The sequence below is a fragment of the Euprymna scolopes genome, chromosome 11, assembly GCF_053919585.1.
Source record: "Euprymna scolopes isolate OS-2025 chromosome 11, ASM5391958v1, whole genome shotgun sequence".
In the NCBI taxonomy this organism is placed as follows: Eukaryota; Metazoa; Mollusca; class Cephalopoda; order Sepiida; family Sepiolidae; genus Euprymna; species Euprymna scolopes.
In genome coordinates this window covers 100,604,379-100,622,881 of record NC_136492.1, presented here as the reverse complement: position 1 = coordinate 100,622,881, position 18,503 = coordinate 100,604,379, and the positions used below count along the sequence as shown (strand labels likewise).

The following is an 18,503-nucleotide window of genomic DNA, read 5'->3' as shown; positions in this document are numbered from 1 at the left end:
TTCTTTTACATTATATTTATATTATAATGGTGTTGATCATTTATAAAACACAGAATTAGTAACTGAGTTGTCATTTTACAATAAAATTTTAAGAATTCCCAAAGATAATGAAAATATTTAGTTTTTAAACACCCTCCTCCTCCCTAGACAAAAATAAAAAATATAAATAAAATTCCCACAGAAAAATCAGCTGTTTTGAAAAGTGTTTTCTTTGTTTGGGGAGATAAGAATGTCAAAATTGTCCGATTACAATTGTATAGATAATAAATAGTTTAATAGGTCATGCACCGAATTGTGACAAAAGTCGCACAAATGTGAACTTATAAATGCTAGGAAGATAACAATAACTAAGAGATATCGCTTGCCGGACTTTTAAAACGATACAATAATAAGCATGCTTCTTCTCGCTTTATTAGTAAGCATTACATGTCTGGTGCTTTATGTTAGGCGTGTGAAGCGTATTTTGAGTCGTCATAGTAAACCCCTTACATATTTTAGTGATGTAATGCTTCATGGAAAGACTGTCTTAATTACTGGAGGAAACTCTGGAATAGGGAAAGAAACTGCATTAGATTTGGCAGGGAGAGGCTCAAGGGTGATACTGGCATGCAGAAACTTAACAAAGGCTAAAGAAACTGCTGAAGAGATAAAAAATATAACAAGAAATTCAAACATTATTACAATGGAGTTAGACTTGAATGATCTTGAGTCTGTTAAGAAATTTGCTCAACGAATTAACCAAAATGAAAAAAGGTTTGTATTCATAAAATTATTATTAATTCTGTTAATATATTGATGATGATTTGTTTGAAAAATCTTTTCTTGTTTAGGTAATCACAATGATGATTTTTTTTGGAAAATCTTTTTTTGTTTAGGTAATCACAATGATGATTTGTTTGGAAAATCTTTTTTTGTTTAGGTAATCACAATGATGATTTGTTTGGAAAATCTTTTTTTGTTTAGATAATCACAATGATGATTTGTTTTGGAAAATCTTTTTTTGTTTAGATAATCACAATGATGATTTGTTTGGAAAATCTTTTTTTTTTTAGATAATCACAATGATGATTTGTTTGGAAAATATTTTATTGTTTAGGTAATCACAATGATGATTTGTTTGGAAAATCTTTTTTTGTTTAGGTAATCACAATGATGATTTGTTTGGAAAATCTTTTTTTGTTTAGGTAATCACAATGATGATTTGTTTGGAAAATCTTTTTTTGTTTAGGTAATCACAATGATGATTTGTTTGGAAAATCTTTTTTTGTTTAGGTAATCACAATGATGATTTGTTTGGAAAATCTTTTTTTGTTTAGGTAATCACAATGATGATTTGTTTGGAAAATCTTTTTTTGTTTAGGTAATCACAATGATGATTTGTTTGGAAAATCTTTTTTTGTTTAGGTAATCACAATGATGATTTGTTTGGAAAATCTTTTTTTGTTTAGGTAATCACAATGATGATTTGTTTGGAAAATCTTTTTTTGTTTAGGTAATCACAATGATGATTTGTTTGGAAAATCTTTTTTTGTTTAGGTAATCACAATGATGATTTGTTTGGAAAATCTTTTTTTGTTTAGGTAATCACAATGATGATTTGTTTGGAAAATCTTTTTTTGTTTAGGTAATCACAATGATGATTTGTTTGGAAAATCTTTTTTTGTTTAGATAATCACAATGATGATTTGTTTGGAAAATCTTTTCTTGTTTAGGTAATCACAATGATGATTTGTTTTGGAAAATCTTTTTTTGTTTAGGTAATCACAATGATGATTTGTTTTGGAAAATCTTTTTTTGTTTAGATAATCACAATGATGATTTGTTTGGAAAATCTTTTTTTGTTTAGGTAATCACAATGATGATTTGTTTTGGAAAATCTTTTTTTGTTTAGATAATCACAATGATGATTTGTTTTGGAAAATCTTTTTTTGTTTAGATAATCACAATGATGATTTGTTTGGAAAATCTTCTTTTCTTTTTAGATAATCACAATGATGATTTGTTTGGAAAATATTTTATTGTTTAGGTAATCACAATGATGATTTGTTTGGAAAATCTTTTTTTGTTTAGGTAATCACAATGATGATTTGTTTGGAAAATCTTTTTTTGTTTAGGTAATCACAATGATGATTTATTTCGAAAATCTTTTTTTTTTTTTGTTTATGTAGTCTCACAATTATGATCAGCATAATTTGCTTTTAACTTACAGTCTCTTCCCACTGATTACTTTTCTATTTCATATCACTTTTCCTTAATTTATTCTAATTGGATTTTATTTTTTAACATAAAAGATTGAATATTAAACCCAACAGATCAAAACATAATAAATAAAAACAAAAAAGAAACTCATTACTCCTGAAGTTTGTTTTGATATTAATTTTAACATTATTTTAGTAAATTAGAAAATGGTTAGGAAACATTGCATTTGTTTGAAGATAAATTTTTATAACGATTTTCTCCTCTTAAAAAGTAGACGTATTTTTAATAGTTGCAACAACTAGTAGTCATGCTGAATGTGAGAAATTCTATTTCTTTTAAGAAAATGAACCATTTAATGATATGTTTATCACATAATACTATTAAAGAGTTTGTAGAGTAAAATGAAAAGAGACGTGAGAAAAGAAAATGAATAGGAGGAAGGGGCTAGAACAAAGGAGAGTCAAAAAAGAAAAGAAAGAAAACAAAATAAGGAAGAAAGAAAAGGATACCCGGATCAATGGATTAAATATACCATGCTTTTATTATTACATTGAATGCAAATATTCTACTTGAAATTTAATGGAGGTAGAATGATCCTTTGTTTGTTAAGGACATTGAAACTATATTGCAACTGAGTAATATTGAGTAATGTATACTATATTGGTGGTGACAAGGAATTAAATTGAAAACAAAAGTTTATACCAAGGTCAAATAACTTTTTCGGGTAAAATTTATTAGGACTCTAAGAATGGGGTTCATTTTATATTAGGGAGATTTACAGTGACGTTGTAAGGTTTACATTCACATCCATAAACAGCTGATAATTATAGAGATTACAAAAATAAGAATAAAAATGATAATATGGGGTTTAGGGCTAAGAGGAAGATTTAGGGTTTAAAATGCTTTTAGGGCACAACCTAATAAAATAAATAATTCAATACAAGCTTCTGAAATGAACGCAACAACTTCATAAAAGGTAACACAGAAAAGGTTTATTAAGGAGAATGTGATATATTCCTTGTCAAAAGCTGGACTCCGGCTACCTGGTGCTATCACGGTAGTTATTCCCAGTGGAATCGTCGATGCCGTTAGAATTCACCGAGGTGGAGAGAGAGAAAAGAAAAGGGAGGTCGGTTCTGTTTGGTGACTCTCTCAGCAAGGACGAGTTCTTATTCCTCAAACCAAATGCTGGTCGATTTCCTTAGGGGGTAGGAAGGATCAATGCACCGTACCCCTGATTGGTCAGTATGCAGAGGGGAGAGGCATTGATTCGAGGAAGAAAAAAGTTCCATTGGTTTCTGCTACAGAGAGTGCAAAGGAGTTTATTATTCAAATCTTGGAACGGGGGGGGGGGCGAGGCATGGGCTACTACTTTGGATATTTGCAGGAAAACTTCTTTTCAACTTTTTCAATAATTGGTCTTTTAAATGTTCAAGTTTAATGGTGTTTTTGTGATATTCATTTTGATTTTTTCTCTCAAAATTGGAGTAAATTTTTTCAAAATAATTTGTTATTATTTCTTTAATAGTTTTATCTATATTATTTCAAATCCAAAGATGGATGGAACTGCAATGAAGTACTGTAAATAGTTCTAATCTAAAAGTGACTTTGTCTGTCGGTGTCAGGAACTCTTCTGTCAATTTTTGGACAACACACTTGAAACTTGATATATAGGGGATTTGGACTTGTGGGATAAATTCGATTTGGGTTTTAGTTGGTAAAAATAGCTGCTAAGGAGTCAAAATTGAAAAAAATTGGAACTTAGCAGGCATAAGTCGACTAAACATGTTATTTCTGTGCATGCACAAATATACATCTTTAACAACATTATTATTTTTAAGTTTTTGTAGGCATATGGATTTAGGTCAAATGATAGTAAATAAGGCTGGAGAGCTATATGTTTTGGTTTCGATTCTAGCTGCTGGCACTCAAGTCATATATATATATATATATATATATATATATATATATATATATATATATATATATATATATATATATATATTAAACTTTTGAAATCACTGCTATGTATTGGATATGATATAATAGTATAATAATAAATACGAAATCTGCATGAATTATAATATCATAGTTAACCATATTTTATGACCGGGCCATGCCAGGAGAGGCATTGAGTACAATACAATAATCAATAGAGAATTGGCTCAATAATAATAAATATGACATCTGCATAAATTAAAATATCATATTTGAGCATATTTTATAACTGGGCAATGCCAGGCAGCCTGTTAGTTATTTAAAAACTTCAACTAACATCCATAAAAATTTCATGCGTTTTTTCATGAATAAAGAAAATTCTTACACTAGTATTAACTAGTAAGTATTAGTATTAGTATTGACCACTTATTGGTCAAGGGAGATAACTAAGTATGACAGTTATTTATCCTGATCATTTGATCCTTCCAGTTTTTTGTATTTAGGTTTTGTTTGTGTTTTTGTATACTCAAGAATACAGTTTCTTTATACCTTCAAACAGTTTCGCACAATATTAGGTTGGTGCAAAAATAATGTCGTTTTTTGACATTCAACTTCAAAAGATCATAACTCCTTTCATAATAAACTTTATTAATCGAAATAAGAAACATTAAAATTGACACATTTTTGCTAACAAGAAACAAGTTTATTTATCCCATTAACATAGAAATTCGGAGTTCTGGAAGCGATGAAGTCATTAAAGCTCGATTCGGCATCATCTCAGCTTTTGAAGCATTTTTTGTGCAGAGTAGTTGTCGAGATGCTTGAAAAAGTGATAATTGGTGGGCAAGAAGTCCAGTGAATATGGCGGGTGAGACAGTCTCGTAGCCCATTTCACTCAGCTTCTGCAGGGTCAGTTGAGCAATATGTGGGCAAGTGTTGTCATGAAGGAGAATTGGTCCCTTCATATTGACCAATCTTGGGCACATATGTTGGAGATTCTGGCACATTTTGTCAATTTGTTGGCAGTACTTCTCCACCGTAATCGTTTTGCCCGGATTCAAGAAGCTGTGATGAATGAGATCAGCTGCAGACCACTAAACAGTCACCATAATCTGTTTTTAGTGCAATTTCGACTTCAGGAAGTATTGTGGAGCTTCTCCAGCATCCAACCACTGTGCTGAACATCACTGGTTGTCGTAGAGGATCCACTTCTCATCACACATCACAATCCGCTCGAGAAGTGGGTGATTTTTGTTGCGCAGAAGGAGCGTGAAAGACACTTCAAAACAACAATATTTTTGATTATCATTCAATTCATGTGGCACCCATTTACCCAACCTTTTTGAATTTCATATTTGCTTTAAATGGCGAACGGCTGTTGAATGGTCGATCTCAAGTTCAACAGCAACTTCTCGTGTGGTTTTGCAATGATCAGCTTCAATTAAGGCTTTCAAATGTTTATTATCAACCGCAGTCAGTCAGCAGTGACTGGCTTCATCTTCAGGGTTCTCGTCACCATCACAAAATTTCTTGAACCACCATTGTGCTACACATTTGCTAGTGATTCTTGGGACAAATGCATCATTGATATCACAAGCTTTCTTGGCAGCTTTTTGGCCTAGTTAGAACTGGAACAAGAAAATCTTGCAGCTTTGAACTTTGTCCATGCTGTCAAAACGCCTGCAAAAAAATGAATGAAGAGATTGAGAACGGTAACAAATAACACGATTCGATAGAGCGAAAAACGCACTTCAATGATGCTTCAATGATATATAACATGGCTATATATATCAATGAATTAATTCAGAAATTATATATAAAATAACATATGTGAAAAAACGATATTGTTCTTGCACCAATCTAATATATTTTTATTTACTGGTAATGGTTTATTTAACCTCATTCGCTATTCTGAAGGATTAAAATAGAACAGTATTTTTTTTTTTTATTGAATAAGGAGTATATTACTCACCAACTAATTAAGCATCTGAAGATAATATCATGAGAGAACTAGACTATCAACGCATCTGTTATACATATATACCATTACTCAAGTATATCTCAGTATGTCTACATGCACCTTGAAGCAGTAGTGCCTGGGGAATAACAAAACTATCTCTTTCTTTGGAGTATGGAAGAATAAAGCAAAATTCTTTACCAAGAACTTTGCAGCAAATTCTACCGTTTGCAATCCTCCTGTGGCTGAAAAAACACTGTGTGGCATACAAATATCTGCATGTGATGTTGCCAAGCTTATCAAAAACCTTGATCTCAGTAAAACAACTCGCCCCAATAGCATTCCAGTCATAGTGCTCAAAAAGCTTGAACTGGAACTAACTCCCATACTTACAAAGTTGTTTAAACATTGCCTTCCCAATACTCTAGAAAATTTCATCAGTCTTCCCCATATTTAAAAATTCCAGAGATTGATCATCTTTCTTTTTTTTTTTTTTTTTTTTTTTTGTACATAGGCATCACCACATTATCAAGGCCCAGAGGCCACTCAAGGATAAGGGTTAAAGAGTGTACAGTAGAAATTGGACAATATAGTAATCATTAGTAATGAAAATTTGGTAAATTTGATAACTTATATGGAACAGCTTATCAAGAACTTATTTACTTTAGACTTGAACACAACCATATTGTAGTCAGCCGGAAAGCAGGAAAACGGAAGACAATTCCACAGGCGTGCAGTTCTAAGAAAGAAGCTTTGTTCATGGAATCTACGTTTAGGTTTAGGCACAGATAAAGAGTGGGGGGAATTATTGACAGTGTTTACAGCTAGACGAGTGTTTCTTGTGAAAGTTTGGCAAGGGGGGACCATAGATTGAAGCTCAGTCGAACACTTTCCATGAAAATAACGATACATCAGAGACAAACTCGCAACATCTCTTCTGTGAGATAGAGGTTGCAGCGAAGAGAAAAGGACATCTCCTACGAGGCTACGAAGTCTATTTTGAACTCTATCAAGGCAAGACAAGTCCTTTCTAGCAGCTTCTGCCCAGATGTGGCAACAGTATTCCATTTTTGGACGTACCTGGCTCTTATATAGATAGAGAATAGCATCAGCAGTGAGATATTTACCGGATCGATAGAAAGATCCCACCATTTTTCCAGCGGCCTTGGCAACAGATTTGATGTACGTGTTCCATTTAAGATCAGGAGTAATGGTCAAGCCCAGAAGCTTGTCAAAACTTGAGGCCTCCTGAAGACGAGAGCCATTCATTTCAATTGATGCCAAATGTGGATTAGAATGTTGATGATGTAAAGAGAGAAGCTTGGTTTTAGATGCATTAAAAGTAACCAGCCACTCCTTTCCCCATTGTACTACGTGCTCAAGATCAGAGGAGAGAGAATTGGAGAGAACTTGGTCGTTTACTGTCTTAGATGTGCAACCATAAATGGTAGTGTCGTCAGCATAAATGTCTACAAATGATGTAAGGATGTGATTTGGAAGATCATTAATGTAGATCAGGAAAAGAGTTGTGCCCAGGATGGACCCCTGAGGGACACCGGCATTAATACTGTGAGCTTCTGATTTTTGCCCCTCAACTACTACTCTTATGAACCTATCAGAAAGAAATGATTTAATAATTGAGAAGACATTTCCAGCTATACCATAGCTAGCGATCTTGTGAAGTAAACCTTTATGCCATATCCTATCAAAGGCTTTAGATATGTCAAGAGCAATTGCCCTAGAAAGATTGCCACCGTCGAGAGATTTGCTAATCCTATGCGATATAACTGTAAGCACATCTGCTGTAGATCTAGCAGAACGGAAACCATATTGAGTGTCACTAAGAAGGTTATTTTTGTTGAGATGGTTGATTACTTCTGTATTTAACACAGATTCTAGCAACTTACTCATGACGCACAGGAGACTTATTGGCCTGTACTGAGAGGGGGATGAGCGATCACCTGAATTCTTAAATACAGGGCATACTGATGAGATTTTCCAGGGAGATGGGAAACTATTCTCCTTAAGACAACGTTTAAACAGTTTTGTAAGTATGGGCGCTAGTTCAGGTTGAAGTTTTTGGAGTACTATAATTGGAATACCGTCAGGGCCAGTTGCTTTACTGGAATCAAAGTTTTTGATTAGCTTGGCAACATCACGTACAGATATACGTATATCACATAGCGTGTTTTCTGATACAGGAGGAAATATTGGGGGTTGGCGGCCTTGGTCGCAAAGGGTAGAATTAGCTGCAAAGTTCTTGACAAAGAGTTTGGCTTTGTCTGATACTGACGAGATTACCTCAGGTCCATTGATAATAGTTGGGATGGAGTGCACGCTTCTGTTCAGGATTCTGTTTGCTATTTGCCAAAACTGGTGGGAACCAAGCCGCTGCTCAGCTACTTTGGACTTAACAGATTGAGCATACAACTCTCTTGCGTTCCTTATTACTTTCTTACAATGGTTGCTGGCAGTCCTGAAAACGGCTTTAGTTTCCATACATCTATTACGTTTGAAGCAGTGGAAAAAGTGATTTCTGTGCGCAATGGCAGCAGCACATTCTGGAGAGAACCCTGGCTGGCTGTTAGGTTTTTGCTGAAACTTTTTAGAGGGTATGAAATGGTCAATACCTACAATTAACTATTCAGTCAGGTCTAATACTATAGAGGACACATCCTTTTTAAACATGGAATGCAGAGGTAGATCAGATATAAATGTACGGAAGTTATCCCAGTCAGCCTTAGTGTATCGATATACTGTACGATGGAGAGGTACGTCTGGGGACTTATTACATTTCATTTTTATCTTAATTGATACAACAGAGTGGTCGGAAGATCCAAGAGGCGACAAAACAGAAACTGAACATAGTTCAGGGCAAGTTGTCAGAAAAAGGTCTAATAGGCTCGCATACTGGCCGTCATTGTCGGGCACACGGGTGGGTTCCTGAACAATCTGAGTGAGGTCATAGGCAATGGAGAAATCATGACAGAACCTCCCCTCATCATCGGTCTTGTTTGAGTGGGTCAACCATTCGACGTTGTGAACATTGAAGTCACCACATACGTGAATGTTAGCTGAAGGATAAGCAGATAGGACTTGGTCAATTTTCTCAGATATGCTTTGAAAGATAGTAACTCCGCTGTTGTGGGGGCGATAGAGAGTAAATATAAATGCAGTAGTGTGAGCTAAAGCAACCCGGAAGCACATATAGGGTAAGTTAGGATCTTCCCTGGAGATGTCCCTCCCACATGGAAAGCTATCTTTAATATAGGCACATATTCCATGCCCATGGCGATCTTGGGGGTCAGATTTAGAAGTTAAGTTAGAGTATCCTGTAATTGCAAACTCTTCTAGGGAAATAGTCTGTCCAATGCCAGTTTCACTTAAAAATAAAAGGTCTGGTTTAGTCTCCTGTAATTGGGCTTCAACCTCTGGAAGGTTAGAACGTAGACCCCTGATGTTGGAGAAGGAGACATGGTAGTAGGGGTCTACGTTGGAAGTTGGAGAACCGGGTTTAATCGTGTATTTTTTCTTGAAACTTGTCATGATGAAATTTACTTAGAGCAGGACAGAGAGGGGAAACTAAGAGAGAAAAAGAAACGAAGAATTTTTTCTTTTTTTTTTTTTTTTTTTTGTAGCTAATGATAAGGTAAAGCCGTAACAATTACCCACTAGTATGGCATCGAGAGGCCCCACCAGAAGCTACTGCATGGTCCAGATTCCATTCACCAAATGGCAATACAGCAGCCCCAGTACTTTGCACCTGCTGATAGGACAGCCTCCTTAGTGGTTAATCCAAGGTTCGGGTCCCTGACTATCAGGCGGATAACGTCAGCCCAGACAAAACGCTTACCTCCAGCACCCTTACTAGTGACATGGCTACAAGGATAGACATAGAAACAGAAAATTTCCACCAACTCTGCCAACTGTTCGCGCAAAATACTGCCAACCTAGAAAACAGCTTTTTCTTCCTCTCAGTACAGTCCAACCAGACTCCTGTGCATCATGAGTAAGTTACTGGAATCTGTGATAAATAGAGAAGTCAACCAACTCAGCAAAAATAACCTGCTCGGTGACATGCAATATGGTTCCCATTTTCAAGATCTACAACTGATGTACTAACTGTTATATCTTACAGGATTAGCGAATCTCTCAACAGGGGCTTTGTTTCTAAATCCAATACAAACCATTTCTTGAGTGAATGCACCTTCCTTCTGAATCAGACCATCGATATATGACCAAGGTTTGCTAGATTCTTCATATCCTCGACGATGAGGAGCTTACTTGTCCCTAGACCTTGAATCAATTACACATAGATGATAAAAATATAACAAGCTTATGGTGAGTGAAAACTGAACAATCCTACTACATTGACATGTTCTCAACTCACCATCTGGTGTGGACAGTGGTGTGTCAAGGAAGATGATTCAACATTCAACAGCCATATGCCTGGGCACTAAAATCATGAAAACCTCTCAGTCTGCCAGACAAGCAGATGGGTCCTCTCAACTCAATGCTGTTGGAGAAATCAAGCTCAGTCTGGAGAGAGGGGACGCAATGTGCTATTTTGAAGGGCTGATTATTGAAAATCTCAAAACTGATATACTTGGTGGTGTCCTATTCATGTTCTGTTCATGAGACCTGCTAGGTCTGAGATATGTATTGGAGACACACAGTTTAGGTAGAGCTTAATTATGTCATCACTTAACACTAGACAATTCAGACATGCTCATATTGTGCATGCCCCACCCCAACAAACCACAGTTTGACCAGATTAGTACTTGGATCTTTCCATGCCTGACAATGAGGATGACAAATTTTACATTGAGCCTTGTTGGGATTCAGGCCACAAATTATCAGTCAAACCTTGGTTACTATCTATACTCACTAAGTGTAGAAGGCAACACAACCAGTAAACCACAACAAATATGAAGATCACAACACAGTTATATTCACGTTCACTCTGATAACAACACCTTCTGGCATGGCGAGTACTTATCTAATCTCAAACAAACACTAATATAATATCAATGCTTGAGTGTTCATTAACCTGGATGACATGTTATGACGTTTTATTATGACCTCACAAGACGAGAGAGAAAGACAAAGGAAAAAAAACCCAGATGACTTGTTATAAATAATAAGTTTCAGTGTACTATAAAAAAATAAAACACCAATTACTTGTTACATCGATGTGGAACCATGAGTGATGAACACTGTGGCCGTCTGGATTTCAAGGTCTGTGGTTGTGGTGATGCAGAAGTTGGGTGCGGCCTATCTGATTGGCAGTTGATCAGTCTCTCTTTCCCTCTGAGAAAATCTACTCTCTCACTAGCAAAAAACACAAGTTTATATATATCGCGATCAGCTCATCATAACACAACCTTTGACCTACCCGTATCCAGCAATGCTTCGCCACATCTATCAAATATCAACCCGGATCAATTCCATTTCATTATTTTCTTGTATGCTATTTTTAGCGATGAGCTTTTGTTTAAACAATTCTAACCTAGTTTTAAATTGGCTCACCTCATTTTTCAAAAAAAATATAATTCCGAGGTGGCTTATTTATTTCACATATTAAGTTCTAACAATTCCAAACTCCACCACTGAAGCCTGATCCACCGTGCCGCACCCTCCCAACATTGACATCAGACGCCTCACAGTATTACAATGTTATCCTCTTCAAAAAAGTTTAAATTTCAACAGCTCAATTCCAAGTTCTACAATGTGATTGAAGAGTATCTACTTGGGTATATAGCGGCTAATTTCGTTACTCCAAAGTCTCCATTAACATTCGCCCTACAAAACTACTCCAGCATAGACAGACTTCCTCTATATAATGAAAATAAACTCAACTCTTTTTTTCAATGTATTTTCCTGTCCCAAAGATATTAAAGTATAAGTAGAGTATGTGAACCCCTCCATCCGTCCTAGTCAATAAGTTTAATGGTGGACATCGCCTGGTTGTTGCATTTTTCAGCATTGGTTGATATGCAGAGCCTCATCCATCTGTCATGCTGAGCATTGACTCCACTGTGAGGAAGATACGCCAGTGTTGATGGCTTATCAAAACTGACCTCTCAAATTTCCTTGGCAAAATATTGTGCTCTTGTGACCCTTTTCAGAAGCATACGTGTCTACACAAGATGTGCAATGGGCATGTCAGGATCAGAAACAGCTCTGGAGGAACTGACGTGTTGAGTACTCAGTGATCTATTAGTAGAAAGATATGTGGTAAAAGTTGTTGATGATTTTTACTGCGGTTGGAATAGCGTTGAGAACTTATCCTCAGTTTGGCGCAGTCATCACGACTCTACGTCTCTGACTAACTTAAAATTATCTGCCAGCAAAAACATATGTCCTAACAAACAACTGTACTTGGATGGATATAGTCTGAAGGATCCTTGTCAGTTAGGCCCCACCATATCACTACACTTACCAAAGGCTGTGAAAGGTCTACGGTCGTTTATTAGAGCTTACAAGGTTTTGATTAAATTTTCGATTTGGAGCGATTATCAAGGGTCTTTGTGAAGAGCTTATCAACAACCATTTTTTAAATTCTAACTCAAGAGTACACACTAAGCTTGTTTTTATCTAAAAACATACTTTAAAATAAGTTTAGACACAAATAAACTTATCCAGGTGGAGTTTTTCATCTCTTTTGTTCTGTTAGTTACAGAAACATATATCCGAATGTAATTCTTCTGGGGAGGGCGGGGGTCTAACTTTAAATGCAGATAAAATTTCCTTTTTAATCCAAAACTTCTAAAGGTTTCCCCTTCATGTATTTTAGCCAAGATTTTGATAAACTCATGAGATTTTTATCTATATTTTTCCTTTGTGCCCAAAGTGAAGAAATACCATAAACATTAATTATCTCACAAGAAACTGATGACAGATAACGACAGTGTCTAGATGGGGCTAACGAAATTGAAAAACTTTGTCCAGAACATTTTAAATTTTTTAATAATCAAGTGTGAACTCCCTGAAACATTTAACGAATATGTGTTAAAGGGTTTTACAAAGAATTATTTACAGTAATGTAGCAATAAAAGAAATAAATTAGACTCTGAGAATCAATGTTAAATCTGGATGTGGAATTTATAACCCATTCAGTTGCCTTTAGTCTTATGTTGCAAATGAACAACTTCTAATAAATAAATTTGTGTTGGTTTTATTTGTTTACTGTTAAGAAAAATTAAAAGAATCGTTTTGGAATAAAAAATTAGACTAAAATTTTTCCAATTTCCCCAAAAGTTCTGATTCTGATTAATCATCCCAACACAATGCCAACTGACCATAAAAACACTTTGAATATTTCAAGATTTCAAGACTTCTAAAGTAATCACATTTTAAAAACCAAAGTTCTCAAAATACCACCAATTTTGTTTGGAAATAAATTTATAAATAATAACTTTCAAGATATATTTTAAGAAATTTGAGCATATAATGTGATAAAAATCATCATCAAGCTGCATTTTCTGCAAGTTTTTGTTTTTAACGTGTTTGTCTGTAAGGAATTTTGCTGAAAGTATGGAACAGTAACAAAATCTCCTATGTTAAGTATGGTTTTCTGAATAATAACATTATTTCAGCACAGTTTGTAATCTGCATAAGTACTGAAAATTTTAAACTGCATTTTATTAAATTTATATAATAATATTTGCTGACTTATTTACCTTTCGACCACACATACACTTTATGCTAATTGTTTATCTGAAACAAAAACAGGACATGTTTTGCAATAAATAAAATAAAATGATCGAAAAACATAAAAAAATAAATATTAAAATAGTAAATCATCTTGCCTTTGAAGGCAAGATGATTTACTCTTCCTGGATAAGTTTTTAGTGTTTTGACTTATTTTTTTAATTTATTTTTTTTTTAATTACATTTCCACCCCAAACAAGGTACAATGCCACTTTGACATAAAGGTGCTACTATCAGGGACATAAGTTGCAAGGATGCTATGTAGGGAGTTGAGCAGCAAGATGTCTGTTCACATTACACTTGAATTTCTGCATGTCAGTACAGTTGGGGAAGCAGGAACCCGGAAAGGAATTCCAAAATCAAACAGTTCTGGAAAAGGCTTTTTTACATCTAGGGATCTTTACTGTGTAGGGGTGGGACTTTGCTGCTTGTCGGGTTTGTCAGGAGGTATTTATGTCAAGGGGGGCACAAGAGCTTGTAGTTTGTCAGAGCATTCACTGTTAAAATACTTGTAAAATAGGCAGAGGGATGCAACATTTCGTTGATGGGACAGAGGTTGAAGCTTAGATGACAGTTCAAGATCTATCAGGTTGGCGACTCTCTTTTGAACCCTGTCCAGGAGGGAAAGTAATAGCAGATGCACTAGCTCAAATGTGACAATATATGGGTGAATGGTGGCCTTATAGAGGTACAGGATACTTTCAGGTGTAAGTAACTTTCTAGCACAGTAGAGAGAGCCCGCCCCCCTCGCGGAGGCACCTGTTCCGGCGGATGCTGCAAGCAAAGACCATTGACCTTGTGGCAATCTTCTGGTCCATGTAGGGGCAACCCTACAGGGGCCAGCTGCCAAATTACTATCCAGCTCCCATTTCGCACCTCTCAGGAGCTGGTCCCCTTTTCCCTTCCCCTTCCCCTTCACTCCTCACTTTAAAAATCGGCAAACCCCACATATCAGACCTTGGTCAATGTAGGGGCAACCCTTCATACCAATTGTCACTATCCAGCTCCCCTACTCCCTGGGGAGTTGGTCCCCATTTCCCCTTCACTTTAAAAATCGGCCTTGTGCCTAATTTGCTCAGTGGGGGAGCAAATAAATACCTCAAAGTGTTGTATCTGTTCCGGCAGATGTTGCAAGCAAAGACCATTGCCCTTGTGGCAATCTTCTGATCCATGTAGGGGCAACCCTACAGGGGCCAGCTGGCAAATCACTATCCAGCTCTCATTTCCCACCTCTCAGGAGCTGGTCCCCTTTTCCCTTTCCCCTCCCTCTCTCTCTCTCCATATTAAAAAATGACCTTGTGCCTAATTTGCTCAGTGGGGAAGCAAATAAATACAGCCCACCTTCTTCACAAGCAGCCTTGGCAATGCTCTCAATTTGAACAAAGTACTTTCAAGTAATGTATCTTTAGCCATTGCTATTGATAGTTGAGAAGTTTCTTGTAATTATTATAGGAAACGAGCTTAGTCTTGGCAGCATTGAATGTTACCATCCATTTTTGTCCTCATTCCACTACAGACTGGTGGTCTTCCTCTAGAGTTTCTGCCATTGCCTTGGATATATTTTAAAGCATTTATTAAGTTTGAAATGCAAATAGTGCTAAGTGCTTAAGTTAAAATAAAAACAAAGATGGGGATATGAGGCTATCACATTTGGAGTCCCAGGAATCATTCAAAACTCAAAAATAAAACAATACTGATAAATAAGAAATTTCGAAGGAAATTCACCCAATTTTGTTGACCTGTATTTTGATAAGTTTTAATAAATATCACTGTGACATTTATTGGGTTCATCCAATGTCATGGTGGATTACTACTAGTATGTTCATCTATTTTCTAGTTTTGAGCGATTATCAGCACTCCAAGTGTTATAGCCTCATGTCGACATCTTTGTTTTCATTTCAATTTTAGTGCTCAGCACTACTTAAAACTGTTTCAAACTTAAAAATCATTTTAAAATATGTTAAGACACAAAAACTTATCCAGATAGGTAGAAGAGTAATTTATGCCATTGATAACATTTGTCATATATTTGTTTCTTCACCATTTTTTGTTTGTTGTGTAAAACATGCCCTGAAAACGATATACATGAGAAAAAAATTAGCAAAGTATATTCAATAATTAACAAAATCACTTCGGAAATTTTTTTTTTTTCCAAATTTTGTAAAAATGTTTTCAAGTCTATCATTTTTTATTATATATATTATGAAATTTCCAAGAAAATTTATTTTTTTAATTTAGGTATAGAAAACAAACAGGAAAAGTGGTCAATAAGCAAATATATAAGCTATATATCTGTTTATTGACCACTTATTTTATTTATAACAAAAAAATGTTACCAAAGACAAGATAAGTTAATCTACCTGGATAAGTCTTTGGAGTTTTAACTTATTTTAAAGTGTTTATTTAGCTTTAAACATGCAAATTTGAAAAAATGAAGGTGTGAAAATTTCAAAGTAATTTGATGTTAAAAATTTAAGCTATAACATTTTAAAAAGCTAATAATAATGTAAGAAAAACCATCTTTTTTAATAAATCTTGAAATAAAAATAGCATCTTGCAGATTCTATAATTTGTGTAAAATATTTTGGAAATCTTGTAATGTATTCCTTTTAAGATAGTCCTGTTATCAGATTTCAGTTTCTTATATGCATTAGAATTCTACTTTGAGTTATCTAACTTATTTATTTATTTATTTTTAAGATAAACAATATATATAGTGCAACAGATTTATGTGTATTGATTGCAGATCACTTATAAGTAATTAATTTCTGGAGATTTTCAGTAACATATTTCTTGCACAAAAAATACATTTATATGATTAATTTTACTGCTTAATCTTGTGTTTTAACAAAAATAAAACATTTAAAAACTGAAAAAGTAGTGCAAAAAATGTGACAAAGAATGTTGTCTTCAAGAGCGAAAAATATCCAAACATAAATTTAAATTCTTTCTTAGATCAAACTCTTTCTATATATACCAGATAACCATATAGTCTTGACGGTACAAAAACACAAATAAAATGGAAGTACAAAAGGCTGGAAAGACTAAATGAGAAAGGCAAATAACCCTGTCATACTTAATTATCTCCAATAAGTGATCTTAATTTAATACTGGCGTGATGCCTTTTTTTTTCTTATTTTAATAATAGGGCCAGTCACTAAAGATTAGTAAAAGAGTCTTTCAGTTTCTACCCTGTAGGAGGAGTCAACTAGAACCATCTCCTCAGTCACAATAGAAGGTTGACTGACTGCTTAATGGTAACCTGACCATGCTGCTAATCGTCTCTGGAATGGTGGGCTTCATATGCAAAGCCAGGTTGCTATCACTCTCGTCACAGTAATCTGGAAATCCAAGATTTATTCCTGGGCTCTGACTTGGATGAGCAAGGACCCTGAAGCAATTATCTCTCTGTTGGCCCTTAATCAAGAACCGGCAAATTTTCAAATGTAAATTCAATCATTTTGCATGAATGAAACCAAGTACCACTTACATCTTTGTATTTTTCAACAAGTTACTGTGACGGTACACAATGTTCCTAACATCCACTTCCATACATAGTCTACATGAGCAGTTGGGAACCTTAGAGCATTCAATATAAACATGGTTGGCCTTGCATCTGCGATGTTGTTCTTCTATCAGATTCTTATTAAAGTGAATGTGTTCATTGGTAAATGGATCCTGATGATACAAGATCTCTCGCGAGTGAATGGTTTTTCCTGATGTCAGATGCTTCTGAGCAGCAATGAAAGCTTCTCTTCTCAGACCAGTTTACTGCATCCTGTGACTCTTTCCCTGCAGAATCTCCATCCAAAAGGTAAGGAAGTGGGAACAGTTTGGAATGATACGTTCAAATAATAACATTTGAAAAATTTGTTTGCATATATGAAATATCTCTTTTTTTTCTTTTTTTTTTACAGATTAGATATTTTGATCAACAATGCTGGAATCGGTGTGAGAGGATCTGACTGTACCAAGCAGAACTATGATGAATTCTTCGGCATTAACTATTTAGGACATTTTCTTCTGACATATTTGCTTTTGGATCTTCTAAAGAAATCGGCTCCAAGTCGGATTATTAACATAAGTTCATACGCTCATATATTTGTGAAAAAGTATCCAGATTTTTACTTGGGCCAGCATGGAGCAAAAATAAAATATCCAAACTTATCGGGATATGCCACAAGTAAACTTTGTAATATACTCCATTCCAAAATATTATCAAAAAAACTAAAAGCTAGTAAAGTGATTTCAAATTCTCTTCATCCTGGAATGGTAAAAACTGGAATATTAAACAATGATCCTTTTCAAGGAAAAGGACTCTTAAGAATTTTATTGTATCGTATTCTCTTTAAATATATGGGAAGGAGTACAAAAGACGGTGCCAAAACTGTGATCTATGCAGCAATAGATGAAAGCCTAAATGATATATCTGGTCAATATTTTGAAAATAATAGCATTGCTAATAACGAACTTAGTAAACTAGCAAAGGATGAAAAGTTAGCCGAGAAGTTGTGGGATATCAGCCTACAAATGTGTGCAGAATATTTAGAAAACTAATAAAATATATTCATTGACAAAAAACAAAATTAGATTTGGTTATTTTAAGACAAGACGTTTTTTAAATACCTCAGTTTTATTCAATAAAATACAACTGATAGTTTTCATGAGGGAGATTGCACTTTGTGTTAATGTATTT

General features: G+C 34.8%; 1 protein-coding gene across 1 annotated transcript; it reads left to right on the top strand.

The window, feature by feature from the left end:
* The first annotated feature begins 276 nt into the window (after nt 1-276).
* On the top strand, nt 277-18,498 carry LOC145287996 (retinol dehydrogenase 12-like). Its single transcript, XM_080135996.1, has 2 exons — nt 277-753; nt 17,725-18,498. The coding sequence occupies exons 1-2, from the start codon at nt 395-397 to the stop codon at nt 18,362-18,364; spliced, it is 999 nt and encodes a 332-aa protein (XP_079992122.1). The 5' UTR covers nt 277-394; the 3' UTR covers nt 18,365-18,498.
* Nucleotides 18,499-18,503: the final 5 nt, after the last annotated feature.

What these genes read in the sequence shown, in the direction of transcription:
- LOC145287996 (XM_080135996.1), top strand. Translation starts at nt 395, where the DNA reads ATGCTTCTTCTCGCTTTATTAGTAAGCATTACATGTCTGGTGCTTTAT. An exon ending in ATTAACCAAAATGAAAAAAG is followed by an intron (nt 754 to 17,724) that starts GTTTGTATTCAT and finishes TTTTTTTTACAG; the next exon opens with ATTAGATATTTTGATCAACA.